General features: G+C 35.7%; 1 protein-coding gene across 6 annotated transcripts in view; it reads left to right on the top strand.

Moving 5' to 3' along the window:
- The window catches only part of LOC106868156 (protein neuralized), a 518,993-nt gene that overhangs the window by 366,531 nt on the left and 128,158 nt on the right, over positions 1-24,304 (top strand). For 4 of the 6 annotated variants that reach the window (XM_052972719.1, XM_052972720.1, XM_052972722.1 and 1 more), the window contains one exon: positions 23,737-24,231. In XM_052972719.1, coding sequence (XP_052828679.1) covers positions 23,737-24,231 — 495 coding nt within the window. Of the gene's footprint in view, positions 1-15,311; positions 16,037-23,736; positions 24,232-24,304 lie in introns of those variants that run through there. The other 2 variants (XM_014913293.2, XM_014913294.2) reach the window with 2 other exon arrangements.

Raw genomic sequence — 24,304 nt, 5'->3', positions numbered from 1 at the left:
CATACACATATATACGATGGGCTTCTTTCAGTTTCCGTCTACCAAATCCACTCACAAGGCTTTGGTTGGCCCGAGGCTATAGTAGAAGACACTTGCCCAAGGTGCCATGCAGTGGGACTGAACCCGGAACCATGTGGTTGTTAAGCAAGCTACTTACCACAAGGCCACTCTTATTTTTTTGCTGTAGTTTCAGCTCAGAGCTGCGGCCATGCTGATGCACTGCCATTAGTGTGTGACGCTTACAGACCCTAGGTTTCCCAAGCGGTCACTCATCTAAGTACTCACTAGGCTCAACGTTGTTTAACTTCGGTGATCGGACGAGAACCGGTGCTCTCATGTAATTTATTCAATTAAAGCCTTTAAATACATTTGCTGCAAGTAATTAACTGAAAAACTGAATATTTATGACCCATGGCTATATCCACAGGTGTCCAGTAATAAAATAAATGTATAGATAGCTTTTCTACTTCATAGTTTAATTGAGTCACAGGTTTGGATGGGAAAATAAAGACTTAAAACACCTGTTGCAACCTACAAGTATTTTGATATACTAATAAATAATTAACATACTTGCAACCTATTATAATGTTAAAATATATTGAATTTATAATCATGCATCAGTATGTTTCCACTCATCATCAATATTGAATACTGAATATGAATATTGAAACAGACTCCTTTTGAAGCAGTAATTTTATTTATCAGTGAAAACACCATTAGCTTCACCTGCAAGCTTACAGATGGCGGTGGGGGTGGGGGGGGATAACGTAACTTACTAGCTAGCAGTCAGGAATAATTGCTTTGACATCATTCTTTAAATTAGCTAAACACTTTTGAATTCTAAATGATATTACATATTATATGCATCAGTTTGAGGTGGGAAAAATCAACAGAAAACTTGTTACTTTTTTTCCTTCTCAGATCAGTGCTTATAATGTGTAATATAATTTACCTTATAAAAAAAAAACCTACCAAAATCCTTCAATTCTCTTCTATGACTATTATAGAGATTGTGCACAACACACTTTTTTTTTTTGAAGTATGTTCTGTTCCAATGAATAGGAGAAAACCAGTACAGGTCAATATGCCAATATTTTGTTGCAGAAAGACACCTTTTCTGCAACAGCATTTTTCACTATATTTCCTTTAATATCCTGCATTTACCAATTGTCTGGTATGTTGTATTGTTGTTAGTTATTTTTTAAAATCTCATTTATTTTCTCGTTTTATATATGCTTTATCTGGTAATAAATACGTCCTTTATTTCATACCTGCCATATTATTACTAATCTGAAGAAGAAAAGGTACAATTTCATACCCCACCGCTCCACCCCACTCACATACTCATATATGCAGGGAGAGAGAGAATAAATACGCCATTGCAATTGACATGAATGAAATCTGTAATGTTGTTTGGAATTTTTTTCTATATTTTCTTAATCATATTTGAGCATCATTAAAAGAGAAATATATTTATAATTAATTTTCTCCTCTCTTTTCCACCTCATTAATTGTCGCATGCTTCTGGAATCCTTACATAAAAATTGAGCTCCATGTGATGCTTCCAACTTCAGGACTTTTTTTGTGAGGATAACCAGGAGTGATTTCTCATTGCTTGCTCAAGGCCTACCTCGGGGCTTGAAATCAGCACTATAAATTAATAAAACTTCATCAGTTACTCAATATTCCCACTTGCAAGATACACTGATCCCTGCTTTATTGCATGATATCTATTTATAGTTAAAAGTAGTCTCAGAAAACTGATAGTAGTCTGTCTGTGTGGGTAAAAATTATACAAACAAGTTCGAGAGTTTGGATAAATTTGTATGTTGTGTGAGGCAGAGGAGAGAGGAACCTTCTGATGTTCTGGAATAAATCATACAGTTGAAAATTCCTCAGAATGTCCTCTTCCTTTACTTCTCAGGGCATACAAACTTATCGGAACTCACAAACTTCACTATTTACTGTTTGGTGAACTGAGCCAATGATTGTTCAGACAAACACATGGTATAATCCTTAACTAGATGCGAATGTTTTGATCATCCTCCACTCAGCTCTCAGGATGGCAGTGTATTCACTTGATTTTATTTTAATAAAAGTTCATTATTTTCTGAAATGCATATATTTTTACGGCTATACTCCATTCGAAATTTGTATTAGTTTTTCTACAAAAGGAAGGGAGTGGGGCTTGTTTGTACTTTGTAAAGGAAACGTTAAACATGCCTGACAAAAACATGGTCTTTCCCCCCAACTAAAAGACATGAACTATGAAAGCAGGCAAATAAGTACCTGGGGTGGGGGAAAGAACTAGCACTCAATCATTCTAGAACTCCCAGAATGAAAACAAACACCTGAAAGACTTTCCCTCTATTCATTACTAAATGTCTTTCCATCTTCTTCATTGTTAAAAGTAAAGAAGCTAGAAAAGATCGATTGTATTTCAGTCTAATTGCCATTGTAAATGACTGAGGCTTTCTTTTCTATGTTTCTATTGCTTCACTTATTTTCTCTACGGTTAAGAGAGAGAAGGTGTGTGACTCAGCGGTTAGGGGTATTCAGCCCATGATTGTAAAGTCATGAGTACGATTCCCTGCGGCACACTGTGTTCTTGAGAAAGGTACTCTACTTACTACAGTCCATTCAGCTGGCAAAAATGAGTTGTACCTGTAATTCAAAGGGGCCAGCCTTGTCACATTCTGTGTGAGGCTGAATCTTCCTGAGAACTACCTTATGGTAGGCATGTCTGTGGAGTACTCAACCACTTGTGAGTTAATTTTATGAGCAAACTGTTCTGTTGATGAGATAAACAGGAACCTCATTGTCGTAACCGACGGAGTGCCGTTTTTAAAAAGAGTGAAAGGAGAAGAAAATGTTCCATATTGTAAACCAAAAATGTCAAGTGTTTAGTATAAGCAGTGAAAGCTAAGACGAAATAATTGCTATTCCATCATGTATTCGCCCTCGACTCACACTCAGTTTGATAACAACTGCCTGTGCATCAGTGTTTATCTGGGGGCTTAGCCTCCAGATATTGAGACCCACAAATACCACTGTTAGGACCAGATTAACACCCATAGTGACTCTAACAACTAAAAAGATTTTCCCGCCCTTATATAGGATCTTTTATCATTTTCTTCCAACCACTTGAAGGTTTATCTTGCTGCAGTCCACTCAGCTGGCCAAAATGAGTTGTAGCTGTAATTCAAATCAGCCAGCCTTGTCATATTCTGTGTGAGGCTGAATCTCCCTGAGAACTATGTTAATGGTATGCATGTCTGTGGAGTACTCAACCACTTGTGAGTTAATTTTATCCTGGTGTGGTAATGAAAAGTGAAAGTGACATCCAATTTTTTATGTAGTTGTCTTTGATTTAACAATGTGTCTCTGTATGTATGTATGTATGTATGTATGTATGAACTTTTCTTTCGATCTATGTATCTACTGTCTCTCTCACTTCCTCTCTTTCTTCCTCTGTGTCCTTCCTCTCTCTCGCTTTTAATTTAACAATGTGTGTATGCATCTATATATCTATTTTTCTTGCGATGTGATAAACATTTAAAAACACAAAACAAATGCCATCACCAATCACTATGTCTCTCACTTCTCTGTCCTCCACTCTCCCGCTTTGTCACTCACTTCTTCCTTTGAAGTGTGACACACACCACAGGTACGTGCGTACAAAAACAAGTTGGTGTATTAATATTATTGATAGGTGCAGGAGTGGCTGTGTGGTAAGAAGCTTGCTTCCCAGCCACATGGTTCTGGGTGCAGTCCCACTGCATGGCATGTTAGGAAACTGAAAGAAGCCTGTCATGTGTGTGTATTTGTGTCTCGGTGTTTGTCCCCCACCATTGCTTGACACTAATGTTGGCATGTTTATGTCCCTGTAAACTAGCGGTTCGGCAAAAGTGGCCATTAGAATAAGTACTAGGCTTACAAAGAATATGTCCTGGGGTCGTTTTTTTTTCAACTAAAGGTGGTGCTTCAGCATGGCTGCAGTCAAATAACTGAAACAAGTAAAAGAAAAAATATGATAGGCACAAGCAAGGCTGTGGTAAGAAGCTTGCTTTCCAACCACATAGTTCCAGGTTCAATCCCACCGCATGGAACCTTGGGCAAGTGTCTTCTACTATAACCTCAGGTTAATCAAAGCCTTGTGAGTGGATTTGCTGGATGAAAACTGAAAGAAGCCCATTGTATATATGTGGGGGGAGGGTCTTTGTATCTGTGTTTGTTCCCCACCATCCTTGACAACTGGTACTGATGTGCCAATGATTCTACCAGCTCGCAACCCTTGTATACACACACTCACACACACACACACACATACATATATATATATATTGATAGATATGTGCATCTGAAGGCTTCACTCTCAAGGCGTTTGTCTTCCAAAAAATACAGTACTAGTTGCTTGCCCAAGGCGCTACATAGCAAGAGACTGTACCTGAAATTATCTAGTTGTGAAGCAAATTTCTTAACCCAGCCACCTATAATTTTATTCACACACTTGCATGCACACACACACTCGCAACTACTTCAAATGTAAACCATTATGTACTGGTCTCTCTATCTTATTATTTACCATTTGTTACTTCTGCATATCCCATGACAAGACTATATGAACGGGATGCACACTTCTTAACCACACAGCCATACCTGCACCTGTGTTTATCTTTAACTTGTTATTAGACTGTGGCCATGCTGGGGCACCATCTTGAAGAATTTTCAGTCGAATGAATTGATCCCAGTACTTATATTTTGTTAAGCCTGGTACTTATTTTATCAATCTCTTTTGCTAAACTGCTAAGTTACAGAGATGTAAATACACTAATTCCAATTGTTTAGTAGTGATGGGGGAATAAACACAGACACGATCACACACACACACACACACATATGACAGGCTTCTTTCAGTTTCCATCTACCTAATCCACTCACAAGGTATTGGTCAATCCAAGGCTATAGTAGAAGACACTCAAAGTGCCATGCAGTAGGACTGAACTCAGAAACATGAAGTTGGGAAGCAAGTTTCTTACCACACAGTCATACCTGTGCCTATGTATATAGATATGGGAAGACTTCTAACAGTTACACAAATCTCAGCAGAAATAAAGGGAAATAGAATTTGCCACAAAATATGATGCCAGTCTATCATGGAATATGTAAATATGACGAATGCCAAATATTTTGATTGTAAATTCTGTTATCATTGGTTTAACCATTTCTAACCATTTTATATCTACTACTACTGGAAGTACTACTACAGATAACTATTCTTGGAAATCCTGAAGGAAAATTCTTTTAATGAGTTATAGGACAATTTTTCCATGCATTTTACTGGAAATGAAGCAGTGGTTTACATTTAAGATAAAGCAAAATATGTTTTGATTATAATACATACATGCATTCACTATTCAGTCTTTGGTTAACTAAAAGTGAATTCAATTTAATAATCAGAATATTGGCTTTTGTCTGGATTCATATTATATTCATCTTTTCTCTTAGCAATATGTTATAATTATTATAATTGTATGCATTACCTGTAATTAAAATCATACTCTCAAAACAGCAACTTCTATGATCTCTGCTTTTGAAAACACACACGTACTCGTAATCATAATCATGGAAATAGATAATATAAATAAACTCAGAAAACAGCCAGTTTAGCAATGCTGTAGCCTCAACATAATAGAAATAATACTCAGAATAATAATAGCATTGGAGATGAAAGGCATTCACTGTGTGGTTATAACATAAATCTATCTATTCATAAAATTGTTTGTAAAATGGAGAAATGAAGCTTTAATATGAAACAGTCATTCCAGTTAGGAATATTGATGTATTATTATTAAGGAAACCAACAGAGGCTGGTGGATCAGTAAAATCAGTAGAGTGTTGTTAGCCTCTCAGTATTTAGTTATGTACCTTTACGTTCTCAATTCAAATGCAGCTAAGATCAAATTTACCTTTCATCTTTCGGAGCTGAGAAAATCAAGCACTCCTACTGTTGATCTAATCATTACCATTGCTGTTTTATAGTGTCCATTTTTTAATTTTTTTTTTTTTTATCATGTTTGCATGGGTCAGAAAGAATTTGGTGAAGCAGATTTTTTACTGCTAGATACTCTTTTTGTTGCCAGCTCTCACCTGTTTCCAAGTAAGGTAACATTTTTCCCTATGGTCAAACACATCACAAAATACTGGAAACTGACCACTAAGCTATGTGCCTCCACAAAATTGGGTTGTGGCTTCAGTTCACTGACAACTTTTTACCCAACACAGCAATATACAGACAACTGCCATGGTGTAATTCTCATTTAAAATCCTCTACATTGCGTTGTCTAATTACCATAAAAATCCATGTAATTTGCGCACTTTTTTTCACAAAAAGAAACTTTAGCAGGTGCATAAATTACATGAGTAGATCATTTCCAGAACTTCTTTAGAAATTTCTTTTGTTGGAAAAAGACATACAAAATGTAAACATTCATACTGGAAGTTGACTCATTTACTGTCAGAATAGGTTTTTACAGGAAAAATAAGGGCTTAAATATAATGAAGTTGAATTTTATTTATACTGGATGGTATAATGCTTACATTTTCTGTATAAATTTACTCAAACCATTAAATGGTTAACTACTCTTTGAAGTCTGACGTACATGCTGGTAATCACGGTCTAGGCCATATTTTACTTAGTCAAGTAAAATGTCATCCAAGTTGATATTTGTTGGTAATTAACCTTAATTTGCAACACCTGTGCATATTTATCAGCTTTGTTTTTGTTGATAATTCTTATCAACAACTTTTCTTGTGATTGTGGTTTGAGAAGACATACAGCAGTCTGCTAAAGATCAGACATAATCTCTTGTGGGCAATAAATGTAAAATAAAGTTTATTATAAACAAACACTCGCGGACATGCTTATAAAATCAAAATACAACACAGCACCCATGACTTTTGGAAACATTTTTTTCACACTCAGAATTGCTGAAGCATAGAATAAACTACCCGCATCAGTTGTTAGCTGTTGAGACACTACTTCCTTCGAAACTTCCATGCTTTCTGAAATCTGCCAACAGTACACCTGATGGTTTTTTTATTTTTAGTTGTAGTGCACCTGAGCACGGCATGTCACAATTTCCTTCATTATATCATAAATACATGCTCACAATTTGGAAAATAATATTTCGGTATATCCCCGTTATGCAGAGACACACAAATACACAGTGTCATACAGGTACATGTGTGCACACACATACAAACACACACAGTCTCATAGTTATGTACACATACAAATACACTCAATTTCATACAGTTATACACACACAAACACACACAATCAGTGTCATATTTTTCGTTTATTTTTATTATTGGGATGCTAACGCCGAGGGAGGAGGAGGGTATATCAAGGGGCTAAAGGGACAGACACTGTCAGTCTCATAAAGGAGGAGAAGGAGGGTATACCAAGCGAATAAAATGGACTGACATGTGTCAGTCCCACAAAACCAATTTTATAGACAACACAAATACTTTGTAATCTAATAGCTGTAAATGTGATACCTGCTAAACAGAAATTATTTTTATTTAATGAAAATTTAATAAAATTTAATCATAAGTAAGTGAAATTATGCTAAATACAACTAAATTGGAAACCTCTTCCCTCTGGCCATATCAGCAATCCTGAAAACTTTTGGGTGCAAATTTTACATGAGTAGAAGCTTTTTTTAACAATTTTTATCCTGTAAATCACCTTCATAAATTACACAGGTGCACAAATTACATGGGTTTTTACGGTAAATACTATCCAGTTAATTAATGAAATAAAATATCATTAAAACCATCAGTTGTTGTTTGGCCTCCAGCAAACTGTGAATAAATAAGCATTACATTTGACAGTGTAATCTGAATGTTAAAGGGTTATGTCATGACTATTGCATGTTTTTTTGACATAATGTATCTAGGACTATATTTACTGTACCCTTTTTTATATACACATAGGCTGTTGGGTGTGAAGACGCATGGCTCAGTGGTTAGAGCGTCAACCTTACGATCGTGAGGTTGTGAGTTTGACTCCCAGACCGGGCTGCGTGTTGTGTTCTTGAGCAAGACACTTTATTTCACGTTGCTCCAGTTCACTCAGCTGTAGAAATGAGTTGCGACGTCACAGGTGCCAAGCTGTATCAGCCTTTGCCTTTCCCTTGGATAACATCGGTGGTGTGGAGAGGGGAGGCTGGTATGCATGGGCGACTGCTGGTCTTCTATAAACAACCTTGCCTGGACTTGTGCCTGGGAGGGTAATTTTCTAGGTGCAATCCCATGGTCAGTCATTACCAAAGGGGATCTCAGCAGGGTGTGATTTAATAGAGATTTGGTTGTTATTTCTCGTAAGTTAATTGACTTTATTAGCTTGTAAAATCATCATTTAACAAAAGAGTTACATGATGGCTTTTGGTACCAAGATACCAACCTATCTGAGACTATTCCTCAGTTCCATTTCCATGATACAAATTTCTTGTATTAATATAATCTAAATTAAAAACTTCCATCAGAATTCCATACTAATTTATGTTCCAAATACCAGCTTAATAATAACAAATTATTTTACTGTAAGTGCAGGCATGGCTGTGTGGTAAGAAGTTTGCTTCCCAACCACATGGTTCCGGGTTCAGTATCACTGCATGGCACCTTGGACAAGTGTCTTCTACAATAGATTCAGGCCGACCAAAGCCTTGTGAGTGGATCTGGTAGACAGTAAATGAAAGAAGCCCATCGTGTGTGTGTATTTCACACACACACACACACATACTGCTTGACAACTAGTGTTGGTATGTTTATGTCCCCATAACTTAGCAGTTCAGCAGAAGTTATCAATAGAATAAGTACTGGGGTTGATTCATTCGACTAAAATTCCTCGAGGTGGTGCCCCTGCATGGCCTCAGTCTAATGACTGAAAAAGACAAAAGCTGAGAGATAAATTCTTTGTCATTTTTGAAATTAACTGAAACAAAGGCCATATATTTCAACAGAAATATAGTAACAAAGGGATAAAACTGCAATATGGGCAGCTTCTGCACAGCAGTTAATTTACCTACGCACTGTACAAACAAAATCTCCCTCAACAAACTCCTTATCCACCTTTCATGTAGAGATCACCTCATTAAAAATCATTCAACTATAACATTGAATGAATGATTCTTTAGAAGTGAGAAAATATGAAGACATTTCACTGATTTCTTCATTATTACCTCCTGGCAGTTCATGTCTAATGACCTGAACTGTTGAATTTTCATTTCTATTGTATGTATAATGCCTATCAGTGAAGTATTTATGGATACAACACAATGCTGAACTAACCATTCATGCGAAGAATTGTTGTGCTCTGAAACTGTATTATGAAAATAGCTTTATCATGCATTACATCTTTCTTGAAGCATGTAATTTGATTATGAATTTTTATTTTTTAAATTTTGAATAACATTTGGTTTTAAACTTTGAATAGAGTCCAAAATTACATCTTGGCATTGTATAAAAGCATTTCTGTTATTTAGCATGCCAAAATTTAAAACAATGGTGAAGTTGCAAGATTATGTTTTTAAGTGTTAATCTTCTTCATTCTGTTCTTGAAGCGGCAAAGCTAGTTTTCCAGAAATCTACAAGTCACTAATTCCATTGGTTATGTTACTGATGTAAAATATATCTTCTAATATTTGGGGATGGTCAATTTTTGTCAATTAAACACATGCACTATGTACTTGGTCTTCACTTCAGCTTTATTATTATTATTATTATTTTTTTAATGTCCTTTTTCTGAAATCTTCCATCACACATCCTGTGACCTCTTCAGTGACTCTCCATCACATGTGTCTCCTCCTGTTTCAGACAAAGGACGCTAAAATAAGAATAATAATAAAGCTGTAGTAAAGACCAAGTATATAGTGCATGTGTTTAATTGTCAAAAATATGACCATCCCCAAATATAACAATATCTGTTTCAACTCATGATTTCACATCAAGAATCTTGCAAAACAAATGCATAAACATAACATATCTCTCATCTGAACAAATTGACTCCAATGCTTATTTTTAAGTGTCTACTTATTCTGTTTGTCTCTTTTGCCAAGCTACAAAGTTATGAGGAGGTAATCAAACTAGCACCAGTTGTCAAGCAATGGTGGGAGACACGCAAAAAAACACACACTCACACACATACACATATCAGGTTTCTTTTAGTTTCTGCCTACCAAACCCACTTGCAAGGTTTTGGTCAACCTGAGACTATAGTAAAAGACACCTGCCCAAGGTGCCATGCAGTGGGATTGGACCCAGAACCATGTGGTTGGAAAGCAAATTTCTTACCACACAGCCACACCTGCATCTATGTGTGTGTGTGTACACACACATGTACAATAGGATTCCACACAGTTTCTGTTTGTCAAATTCACTCACACAGCATTGCTCAGCCTGAGGCCCGAGTAGAAGAGACTTGGCTAAGGTTCCTTGCAGTAAGATTGAACCTGAAACCATGTAGCAGTAAAGGGAGTTTTTTTAACCACACAGCCTTGCTTGCATGAATCTTTCCGGACAGAGAACATTCCTCTCCAGCACTGGAAAAAAACTCTGCACAGCACCTGAATTATGAAATAAACAATATATCCTATGGGTATGTAAGGTATATCATTTTTTTTAATACCCATATAGGTGCAGATACTGCTGTGTAGTTAATGTATTTGCTTCCCAACCAAGTGGCACCTTGGGCAAATGCCTTCTACTATAGCCCAGGACTGACCAAAGCATCATGGGTGGATTTGGTAGATGGAATCCAAAACAAGTCCATCATGCACATTTGTTTGTGTGTGTGTAAAAGCGTGTATGTGCAAGCATATGCACCTTCTCATCTTCCATGAAAACATGTCTGGTCATGGATAAATACTGCTTTGCCTGGAAGCATGTGTGTGTTAGCAACAGAAAGGGCACCCCAGCCATAGAAAATCTGACTCATTGAATTCTCTTTTACCAATGTCAGCATAGGAAAACACACATCAAAACTATGATGGTGATGATGATATAATTTTAGCCTTATTATGAAACGTAAACAATCAGATTAGAGAGAAGGAATGTTCTCCTTGTGCCCATGGGGAGATTAGTAGCTTACAGTTATTTCTAGAATTAGTCTGTACACATTTCATCTATATATTTTTTTGATTTTTCAAAGCCATAAAGTATTCTATGATACATAGAATAGCATATAACAATATTAATGGGCTTGTAAGGGGTAAATAAACTCCTTACAAGCCTATTAAGCATATATTCACATGCATGCACACATTCACATATAGATGCATACACATACACTCATACACACTCACAAATATATATATATATATATATATATATATATATAACAAGTGAAGAATGGATGTACAGGTACCATATTTGTCCTTTGGTTACAGCTGTTTCGACAACACATAGGTTAAATAAATCATTTAGCAAGTTGGAAATTGTGAATATGCACAATGATTTTGTAACATTGGTTATATCACAAAAAACCTAGGAGTGCTGACTGAGGTAATAACTACTTGGATTCCCAGCTCCCCTTTCCTTTGCTATATAATATATATATATATATATATATACACGAAGGGGAGTGGAAAAGTTCCTGGTATTGTAGGGTAGGTGTGAGAGTTTAAATCTGGTCACTTTTAACATGAAACATGGAGAATATATGGGCCAGATATCGCTGGATTAAATGCTAAAGTATTAATCACTTCATGGACATAAGAAAAGTATTCTTTCTCTGATGAAGATCCAACAAGACTAGAAACTTGTCAGATTGATTCCATTTTTTCTCTCACAAAAAGATAAAAATTTTCATGTAACCATTTTATCTACTTTTCACAGCAAGACTTAAATTGTATGTTTGTTATTTCAAGAAATTAAAGAAATTAAAAGAAAAAAAAAACAAAACAATACCTGCATAGGGCACATTGAGTAAACCTTTTGCTGATATATTTCTGTTAAAATACACTACTTTTGTTTCAATTAATTTTGAAAATAATGAAGAATTTAGTAAAATAACTTTGTCATTATTAAACTTGTGTTTAGAACATAAATTAACATAAAATTTTGCTGAAAGATTTTAATTTAGATCACTTTAAAATAAGGATTTTGTATCATAGAACCAAGGGTTGTCTCAGGGGTGGAGTGGTATCAAATGGGTTAATAACCTATGGTTAGTAGTTTGTTAGTTTATCAACTCAACTAGCTGCCATCCATTTACATTACCTGACCAAGAGCAGATTGTGCTGGTACGGTCATGTAATGGATGAGGACTGCTGCATCAAGTAGTGATAATCTCTAATTGTGGAGGGAACATGTGGAAGGGGTAGACCCAGGAAGACGTGGGATGAAGTGGTGAGAAAGGATCTTCAGACGCTGGGGATCACAAGGGACCAAGATTTGTGGTAGTTTGCTGTGAGAAGATCTGTCAAGCTAAGTAAAATCCTGTTGTCCTTGCATACAGGCTATCCCTTGCACCCTTCTTCAGCTGAGTGTTCTTAAATCTTGCAGGCTCATGGGTGTTGGTGCCACGTAAAAAGTACCAATGCTGGTTCCACCTAAAAGTACCCATTAGAAAGCGCATCCAACCAAATCAGACATGGAGCCAGGGCAGCTCTTCAGCTTGCCAGCTCCTGTCAAACCATCTAACTGATGTCAGCATGGAAAACAGATGTTATATGATAATGATGATGTTTGGCTGCTTTCTCATTGTACCTTACTCCAAAACATATTTTACTACTTAGTAGAATATTGTACATTTAACCATGTTTTAATGATTAATACATATGGTTTTTATTTTTACTAATAATATAAAATAAACTTGAACTTAGAAGAGTCATTCTAAAAGTCTTTGGTTTACCAAGGAAGCATTACTAGCAAGTCTATTTCCTTTAGACTAATTATAAAAGAAAGAGATACCCTTATTTTGTGGTCATTGGTGTTTAGCCCTGAGTCAACCTTAGATAGAACTGGTTATTTCTTGCAGGTCAATGGGCCACATAGAGCAACGGTTCTGAAACTTTTCTTTGCCTATGAACCCTTTTGATTCCTATTTTACTTAGGTAGACCCTCATAGCTATTTGATGTTTTAAAAAATCCTATTATATATTAATAATTAAATATTATTTTGGAATTGTATAAAAAAAAATTGTTAAAACAGTTTGTGTATTGTAAGACGTAAAACCAATTTATTGCACAAATTTTAGCAATAAAATCTTATAGGGCCCCTCAAGGCCATAAGAATCTCAGTTCTGGATACATTGAATTGTGTGATATACGAGGAAAAGATCTTCAGCCATTTAATTTATAACATACCCTGCAGGAAAAAGCAGACGTACTTTAAAATCAGTCCAGAAAGCAGCTGGTTAGGTGCAAAGGGAGATAACTTCCGCTTAAGCAAATAAATTTGGGATATCTAAACACTGAGGTGTGACAACTAAATATGAAGAACAAGACAGAGTAAAGCAATTAGCTCTGTAGGTTTCCCTGATTGATGAATGACAAAGTTAGTAGTCGGTTATTTGATTTGAATATGTAAAAATAAATACTGAGCAGGTATTATTGGCAATGATGTGCAACAAAAATCAATTTTAGGAAAAAAAATTTAGCTTATAAAACTCTTGTTTGACGATTATCATATATATTTTAGATTAAATGAGTGATTGTTAATAGAATAACATCAGTTTAAAAATAGATCTAGAATTAATCAATGAAATTTAGAAGAAAATATTTATAAATAACGAAGATTAAGTTAATTTCTGATGAGTAAATATAAAGAAAACAAAATACTATAAAAGAAATACTACGACTTAGTTGCTTTTGTAGGCTACAGAAATATTAGCACGTTCAAAGAATAATCAGGGACAAAATTTGGAATCTATAAATTAAGTAGATTAATTCATTGTTATTTGAAATTATTGATACTTTTTACGAAAGTTACTAACCATTCTTTCTCACAGTCTTTTTTTTTTTTGTATTCAAGGGACACAACTTTAATTGGTCCGATAAGTAACTTCAGGGATTACTTTACCTTGAACTATATTACTGTATTAGAAGGAAAATCTAATTATATTTAAACTGCTTTCAAAAATGTAATTTTAAAAACATTTAGCAAATAGTTCATTTCAGCAGACGTACCGAAATATCGTTATTCAAAAGTAAAATATTGATGTTCTCGGCGAGATATCAATTGTTTGTGATGAAATGAATTAGTTATATACATGTGTGTGTGTTCATGTTATGTACTATATATGTGTATTATATACGTGTTGTACGGTTAAAACAACGATTTACTTCTTCAGTTGATATCTGTGATTATATCCTACATATTAATGGCAAACGTTTTTCAAAGAGTTCCTATATGAGATACATGTATATTTTCTTTGAAATATTAGAGTTAATGCTTGGCTTCAACTCAGAACATAAGATGATAGTCGTTGATAGTTTACAGTTAGTTTGGGGTTTTTTTGGTTTTGCTTTCCAGGAAATTTTTCTCTGGATAAGCTTACTTCCTAATTTCTTATAGACAACCAGCATTCCATCCTGCACATGTTCTTGATATAACTTCTTATGTAAATAGCCTAAGGTGTGTGTGTATACAGCTAAGTACACCACCTCAATATATACACCAATTTAGATTGTTTGCTTAGATATAATTACTGGCAAATATATTACACCAGAGCCAAAATATAATCTTGACATCAATCTGTGGATCCAAACCAATAACTCGTATATGTAATATCTCTTATCCTCATCCCAACCTTCCCCCTTCTATCTCTTTCTTGCGTGCTCTCTCTCTCTCTCTTTCTCTCTCTCGTTTCATTCATTGTTACCTGAGAAAATACAGGAGTTAAAGAAAGAGAAGTAAGAAATATGAAATGCACAAGTAGACTTAATGCTCATTTTTCTATAAAAATATTGTAGTGTGTGGAAAGCTATGTAACTCACTATATTGCCCATTATACATATTTTTTGCAGTTATTTTTAAATGACCTGCTTTCTTCTCCTTTGTACATCCTTGCTGATTCTTTGCCCCCTATACACTTTACTAATAACTTTTGTTATTCAGCTACATTAGCTACTTCTCTACTTGAAGTAATTCCTATCTTTCCCTCAGCCAACATTTTCACAAACAAAAAAGAAAGAAAAGAAAAATAAAGGATACCTTTAGAAAAGAACAAAGCAAAACAAAACCAAAAAAAAAAAAAAAGATTTTAAGTTTGTACAAAAAAACAAAACCAAGATGCACAAAAATGTTTGGCCAAATGGACACATACTGATCCTTGCAGCAGCTGTTTCACATGTAGTGGGAATATTATTGCTGTACACAGAGTCTTGAAAAGCTATTATCTCTACTCATTTACTCTGTTAAATTTTCTATTACAATTGTTGGCAGTATTAAACACAAGTTCCCATCAGCAGGGAAGAGAAAATATTATGTGAGGTTATGCAGTTAAAGGAAGCATCCACTACACTCTAAAATACGTTAAATGGAATTGTAGATATTTTCTTTTATTTTATTTTAAAATTTGTAACAGACTCAATTCTCTGTTTTCAATTTCGCGATTGAGATACTTATGTCACCACTTGCACCGTAAAATCTCCTACTGTGTGTGCATTGTCTGATGTAGGAAGTTGTGGATACCTCAAGGAAACTATTACCGTGAAACCTCTAGGTTGGGGGGGGTGAAAAAGATCAGGCCTTTCCGTCTTTTCGGACTGTCTTACAAAAAAATGGGAATCTTTGATCTAGAAAGTAACATATGCATTGATTACAAGATCTTTAAGTCAACAAGCATGCAGTGCATGAAAGATTCTAGCTCCTCTTGCTGCAGCAGAAGACGACAAAGCATGGATTACTCCTTATATCACAGTACATCAGTTCCAACTTCTGCAGCCTCTGCCACCTCTGCACCACCTTTGTTTGATAACCCTTTTTCCTATTCTTCTTGTTTTGCACCTGACTTTTTTGAGAAGGGTAAGTAAATAAACAGCACTCTGTATATACAGTACTTCAATGCACATATGCATTCATACCTACATCATAACTTACATAATGCATATCATTACAGCTCTATCCTCTACATTTAATAATGATGACCTCTACATTTAATAATGATGACCTCTACATTAACAAAGCACTGTGTCAGTCTTTTAACACTTGTTAAAACATGCAAATTACTTTCTCATTTAATTAATGATTCAAAACATGTACTAAAATAACTATAGTTTTGGCTCCTCTTTCTAAAGTTTTGCGTGTGTGGTGTGTATGTATGATAAATTGAACTGAATGTGTCATTTTGAAATGGCTAATCCTTTTCCAGGTTGTTAACTACAGCTGGCAATTTATAGGCCTAAGATGTAAATAACGGGAAATGGCTTGACATTGATTTGAACTTGCATAACAGGCTCAGTCTTACTCACTTGCCTCTATTTCTCTCTCTATCTCTGTTACATAATCAATTTGAAGTTTTGGTTAATTAATGCATGACTGCTCTCCAAAATATTAATATTGTGAAATAATCATTACAGTATAAATTGTTTCATGTTAGTGTTTTCTAGAAAAGAGTAAAGAAGAAAAGTGAACCTACTCAATTATTTTTGATATTTTCTTTTTGGTGTGATTTATTTAACTTCAAATCATCGCCGTATTACAGATATGGTTCATAAACTTTATTGTTATAAACTTTTAACTATAATACATAGGTTTATTTGTCACTACTGCGCATTTGAGTCAACAAGAAGACTACTATCCATTCATTTATCCTTCTTGAAATAGCAGCTAAATTTTCTTCATATTACCTTCTAGCATCAATAAAGAAAAAAAGGTGGGGGATGGGGACAGCTGCATTGGCTAATGTTGTTGACAAGATGATCGGAGCTGGGATGTCTTTGATCATAGTCCTGAGTTAGGATTTACCTGGGGTTAAATGAAACAAGATTTAGAAATGAAATTATGTCTCTCATCATTGACTCATTTTATTTCTTCACAACATATTTCTAGAAAACTTTACAGTGCTTTAAATAAGTTAACATTAACTACTGAAATAGTATAGTGTAGATTGTATACACACTACAGTGATTGTTCTCTCTTCGCTTTTTTTTTTCATTCTTACATATTTCATTAGATTTTTGTCATTTCATGAATGAATGAAAAAATGAATAATATAAGTCTTTTGTAGCTATTGATATATTTTACAGTTAACTATGGATCTCATCATCTATGAAAATATCTCTAAATTTCTTTGAATTATTATATGCAAGTGTATTACATTGATATCTTTAAGTTTCTGTATATATAATTTATACCATGTACATTAAATATATATTTTATACACACACACATTACATTTTTTTTTTACTATCTACATATATTTACACTTATATCTATACTTCAACCACTATATGCTTTTTTTTTCTAAACTGAAATACATGAACTACATACTTTCCTGTTTATATATGATTGTATAAGTGTGTGTGTGTGTGTGTGTGTGTGTGTGTGTGTGTAAATTTAACATCCATGCTTACCTATATATATTTTCATAAATGTACTTAGTTATATATTAAGCTTTCATATTTTCATGAGAAAACGCATATGCAAGTGTTCATATTTAAGCATGATCATTAAGAAATTAATATTTCATTTGTGTATGCATGTGTATGTGTCAGTACATTCCTGTCTACATGTTTCTGAGTGCTTCATCGAGTTTACTAAAGGTTTACAATGGAATGTCTGTGGTTAAGTACATAATAGTGGTTATTGTAAGCATCTCGTGAGAGGGAGGAGGTGGCTTCATAAACATTCTCTCTACTCTCATCCAAGTTTCTCTTTGAGATAACTCAACAGACAGTGACAGCTTCCTCTCTACTAATGCATTAGCTCTTCCTTCAAGATTTCTAACACCCAAGATACAATTTCAGCAGTCTAAAAATAACCTGGGAGATTTTCACAACCAACTAATCTTTCGGAGTTACTCTGTTTCTTTCTTAGCTATTTATTTACTTTTGCTCATTCTGATTTGTAATGCAGACCCAAAGCCCATTTATTAATCCTCAAAGTGTTCTTGTGTTTCTAAAAATGGCATCAGATGGAGTTGATCTCCGATAAGTTTGTCAGATGGTTACATTGGCTCCACTGTGTTGCTAACAAACAAAAAAGAAAGAAAAAGGAAAAAAATGTTTGCAATGTGAAAAAAGATGTATAGAAATAATTTTATTAAATAAAACAATGTTTTTACGTCTGTTTTTTTTTTTTAAAAGGTAAGATTAGACAATGCTGTGAGATTAATTTGAATATAAACCCTTAAAATACCAACTTCCCTGATATCTCTCCTAGTTCCATGACATACATCCTGTTTTAGAGTGATCTAAATTAAAACCTTACATATCAATTTAATTTTCTTAATAATATATTTTTAATTTAGAGTACATCTCATCTGGAAATGGCAACTACAAGAAGCTTCCAGAGCAGTGGTCCCCAAACTGTTTTGGGCTGCCACCACCTTGGCACTCAGGTCACTTTCCTAGTGTCCCCCCTTCCCCCACTCACCACCACAAACATTAACCACTTTCTGCAGCAAATTCAAAACAACTGCATTTCACAAATAGAATTTAATCTAATTAACCCATTATTTTTAGCTGCTTTTACATCTCTCACCCCATCTTTCTTCAATGCTACTGTCCCCCCACAATCTCTCTACCCACTCCCAGGTGGGGGGGGCAATATTGCCCACTTTGGGAACCACTGCTCTAAAGCTTTAAAGTTTTGACTGTTGCAAAATAAAAATTAGAGTTGACTAAAATCTGAAAAATAACAATGACTAAACCTTCAAATGAATATAAAAATATATGCTTATGAAGACCTATTGAGGCAAGTGAAAACAAATCAAAATCGCTGACATGGCCGATGACAGTACCACCTGATTGGCACTCATGCCAGTGGAATGTTAAAAGCACATCCAAGCGTGATCGTTACCAGGGCCATTGATTGGCTCCTGTGCTGGTGACACGCGAAAAACACCATTCAAGCATGATCATTGCCAGCATCACCTTACCAGCACATGGGTGGCATGGGAAAAACAACATTCGAGTGTGGTCGTTGCCAGTGCCGCTGGACTGGATCCTGTGCAGGTAGCACGTAAAAACACCTTTGAGCATGGTCGTTGCCAGAACCACCTGGCTGGCCCTCGTGCCGATGGCACATAAAAGCACCCACTACACTCTCGGAGTGGTTGATGTTAGTAAGGGCATCTAGCTGTAGAAACTTTGCCAGATCAGATTGAGCCTGGTGCAGCCTCTGGCTCACCAGTCCTCAGTCAAACAGTCCAACCCATGCCAGCTTAGAAAGCGGATGTTAAACGACGATGATGATGATGACCTCCAATAACTTCTAGGATCTCAGAATCTTTTTGTATTGTTTTTAAAATATGGATGGTGCAGGCATGACTGCATCGCTAAGATGTTGTCTTCTCAACCATGTCTTTTTGGATTTAGTCCTACTGCATGGCACCTTGGGCAAGTGTCTTCCACAACATCCCTGAGCTGACCAAAGCTTTGTGAGTGGATTTGGTAGATGGAAACTGAAAAAAACCCATCATGCAAGCAATATCCTTCATTTCTAATCTTTCATGAAAATATGTTTGGTTATGAGGAAATATTACCTTAGTCCATAACAGTGAGGGTTAGTAACAAGAAGTACATTTAGCCATAGAAAACCTACCTCAACAAAATTCTGTCCAGCCCATCATGATGGTGATGTTGGTTATTATTATTATAGCACGCTAGGCGAAATGCTTAGCGGTATTTCGTCTGCCATTATGTTCTGAGTTCAAATTCCGCCGAGGTCGACTTTGCCTTTCATCCTTTCGGGGTCGATAAATTAAGTACCAGTGACGAACTGGGATCGATGTAATCAACTTAATCCCTTTCTCTGTCCTTGTTTGTCCCCTCTATGTTTAGCCCCATGTGGGCAATAAAGAAATAAATTATTATTATTATTATTAATTAGCATGCCAGGCAAAATGTCTAGCAGCATTTCACTTGCCTTTGCCTAAATTAGCATACAGAATCATTAAATAGTGAAGTCATAATCATTTCCACTACTGTATTACATCATGGCCAATCTTCTAATTAAACCAAGGAAATTTTGCTTTGCTTTTGTTTTTCATTTGCTGATACTATCTGTCAGGTGCAGCTTTTGACAGAAATAATTCCAACACAGAATTTACAGAACTAGAACAGATATCACAAGTATCTTGTTTGATGCTGCTCTGACAGTTTTGTCAATCCATCTCCATGAACTGGTACTTTATTTATTTATTGGCTCTGGAAAGATAAAAGACAATGTTGACCCCGGCAGGATTTTGAACTCAGAATGAGAACCACCAGAACAAACACTGCGAATACTGTGTCAAGTTGACACATCAATGACTACCAGTTTGCAGCAATAATCAAAACTTCATCCCCACTAAAATCATTTTTTAAAAAATAGTTCAGATCAAATCATTCATTTTATTTTTATTCTCTTACCTTTTGATGCCTTTTGCACGAGAATTTATCAGCACTGCATAAATCAATTATGAGAGAGTTCCATTCATCAGTGCATTTCAGCTATCAATCAATATTAGTTTGGTCAATATTATCAAAGCATTAGACTTTCTAGCTGATTCTTTTAAGTTCTAGTTTATGGGCTTTATTTATATTTTTTCTAAATGAACTCACCTATATTTAGTCAAAATTTCAAATGGAAGTGTCTGCATCTCCTTGGGCTTGTTTTAATCCAGTCAAGATACCATTTTATGACTAACACATACTTAATCCATTTTTGATCCCAACTCATCTAACACTGCCCTTAGTTCTGGGATATAAACTTCTTGCTTTAAAGCAGTGTTTCTCAACCATTTATTTGCCTGTGGACCCCTTTGATTTCTGTTTTATTCAGATGGACCCTCCTAGCCATTTAATGATTAAAAAATTCTATTATATTTGCCGAATGCACACAGCTCAGTGGTTAGAACATCAGGCTCACAATCCTGAGGTAGTGAGTTCGATTCCTGGAATGAGTTACGATGTCACTGGTGTCAAGCTGTATCGGCCTTTGCCTTTCCCCTAGATAACATCAGTGGTGTGGGAAGAGGAGGTTGGTATGCATGGTTGACTGCTGGTCTTCCATAAACAACCTTAGCCAGACTTGTGCCTCAGAGGGGAACTCTCTAGGTGCAATCCCATGGTCATTGCCCTTTCTATATAATACTAGCAGAATCATTGGCATACCAAACAAAATTCTTGATGGCACTTCTTCCCATTTTGCATTCTGAGTTTAAATTCCTCTGAGGTCAACTTTGCCTTTAATTATTTCTGAGTTACTATTAAACCTTGGGAGAGGCATTATGCTGGTATTTCTTTCAACACAAGTATTCACATCAAGAATCTTGCACACCAAATACACATACGAAATATTTCTGAGTTGATAAAGTAATTATCAGGTGAATGCTGGAGTCGATATAATCAACTGCCCCACTCCACATCCCACCAAATTTCAGGCCTTGCACCTATAGTAGAAAGAAAAGAACATTCTGGCATAGGTTGAAAAAGGTCTTCTTCAATACAACTGGTCTTCATCCATCTTAAAACTCCATCATCAATTTTCATTAAATACAAACAACTTCCTCCTGGCTATTTTCATTAACTTCAACCACAAATATCCTACATTTGATTAATTAGGTGAAGCATATAAAAAGAAACTTATATAATTTATTCTCTTGACTAAATGCATAGATTCTTACTTTTATAAATGACTTTAAGATATATTTAACAGATATTATTTATTTCTATTTAACCTTTTAGAATTCAGATTACTCTGTCAAATATAGTACTAATTTATTCATATTGTTCAAGAATTAATCATACATTATCTAATAGCTTTGAAAGTTTGATGATGTGTTTGTGTATTTTTAGAATGACATTGTAGGGTAGGTGTGAGAGGCCAGATCTGGCTGGTTTGAACATAAAACAGATTGGTTGAACATAAAACAATATTTTGGCAGGATTTGGCCAATTTAAAGGATAAAGGCTTAGAATGGGATACTTTTATATTATAATCCATTTTAAAGAGAGCACTTCATAATAAACAAAAACTTTCTCTAGTGATGTGGTATTAATCCTTTCATTACCATATTTCTGTTGAAATACTCTGTCTTTCATCAACATCATCATCATCGTTTAATGTTTACTTTCCCTGCTGGCATGGGTTGGATAGTTTGACATGGAGCTGGCTAGCAGAGAGCTGTCCAAACTCCAGCTGTCTGTCATGTCATGTGCTGGGTGCTTTTCATGTGCCACCAGCACAAGCGTATTAACACAGCACCAGCACGGGTACTTCTTAAGTGGCACCAGCATCTGAAAAGACAAGACTGTATGTGTGTGGAAGACGGTGGTTTTACTTAGCTTGACACGTCTTATCAAGTACAGCAAATCACCATATCTCCCGGTCCCTTGTCATTTCTTCAGTGAGGCCCAGCATTCAAAGCTCCTTTCTCACCAGTTCGTCCTATGTCTTCCTGGGTCTACTCCTTCCACAGGTACCCTCCACAATTAAAGCTTGGCACTTTTATGCAGGTGTCCTCATCCATGCACATCACATGACCAAACCAGTGCAGTCTTCTCTCTTGCACACAACTTTTGATGCCTCTTCATACCCAGTTTTCCTCTTAAACCATTTACACTGTCATGCATGCACACTGACATTACCCATCCAGTAAGACATGCTAGCTTCATTCCTTTCAATCCTTCGCAAATCCTCTGTAGTCAAGGCCCATGTTCTGGGTTCAATCCCACTGCGTGGCACCTTGGGCAAGTGTCTTTTACTATAACCTCGGGCCAGCCAAAGCCTTGTGAGTAGATTTGGTAGATTGAAACTGAATGAGACCCGTCATATATATGCATGTATCTGTGTTTGTGTATGTGTGTGTTTTTGTATCTGTATTGCTTGACAACTGGTGTTAGTTGGTTTACATCCCCGTAACTTAACAGTTTGGCAAAAGAGACTAGTACAAGGCTTTGAAACAAAGAATAAGTCCTGGGGTCAATTTGTTCAACTAAAACCCTTCAAGGCTGTGCTCCAACATGGCTGCAGTCAAATGACTGAAACAACTAAAAGAATAGAAGAATAAATTCTTTCTTTCTTGCCTTTAACCCTCCAACGCAGAGTATAGGCCACTTATAATTGAATTCCATGTCGCATAATTTTTCGCTTCTGTACATATACACTGCCATGAATGTCCCCCTTTCTCTAGTTCCTTTTGTGTTGATCTACGCCACGAGTTCTTAGGCCTACCCCTCTTTTTATATCCATCTGGATTCCACTGTAAAGCACTTTTCGCTACATTTGGTGTGTCCTTTCTAATTGTGCTACCAATCCACTTCCATTTTTTCTTAAATATTTGCTCCCTAATTGAAACTGGATTCATTCTTTGCCATAGCTCCATATTGAACTTAAAAAAAAAAGGTACTTGGATTTAATTTGTTCAACTAAACCTTTCAAGGCAAAACTCCAGCATGGCAAGTAAAAGATAATAGATTTCTCATAATCAATTGTTTTTTTTTCTTTTTCCAGGCAACACTTTCCATATACACTGATTGTTTTTTTTTCAAATCTTTCTCTTTTCTTCTCTTTTTCAGTTAATAATGGCTCGTATAGTGATTACCCATTGACGTTCCACAAAGTGCACGGACAAAATGTCGTTTTAAACTATGACAGAACCAGAGCATCCCGCGGAGACTCCTTTTGCAAAGGCATCTGTTTCAGCAACCGCCCTGTTGCTATCAATGAGCGTGTCTACATCCGATTTGTGGAGACCTGTGCCAGCTGGAGTGGCGTTTTACGTTTCGGATTTACAAACATTGACCCAGCGACTTTCAGCAATGCTGAACTCCCACGTTATGCATGTCCAGATCTTACCAGCATGTCGGGAAACTGGGCAAAGGCGTTGGGTGAACGCTATGCAGAATGTACCAATCTTCTCTTTTTCTATATCACTCGAAATGGGGACGTGAGATATGGAGTGAATGGTGTGGAGAAAGGGGTGTTTTTCAGTGGTGTTTCTACGGCTGGCCCCCTTTGGGCCTTGTTGGATATTTATGGAAACACTGTTTCAGTAGAATTTGCAAACCCAGGTAAGATATTGATATTTTATCCTCACTCTTTTTTTATATTATTGTTATTGAATAAGGGAGCAATGCATGCTAT

This window comes from Octopus bimaculoides, chromosome 14 (genome assembly GCF_001194135.2).
Source record: "Octopus bimaculoides isolate UCB-OBI-ISO-001 chromosome 14, ASM119413v2, whole genome shotgun sequence".
NCBI lineage: Eukaryota > Metazoa > Mollusca > Cephalopoda > Octopoda > Octopodidae > Octopus > Octopus bimaculoides.
The sequence above is the reverse complement of the archived record's forward strand: the minus strand, read 5'-3'. Positions and strand labels throughout refer to the sequence as shown.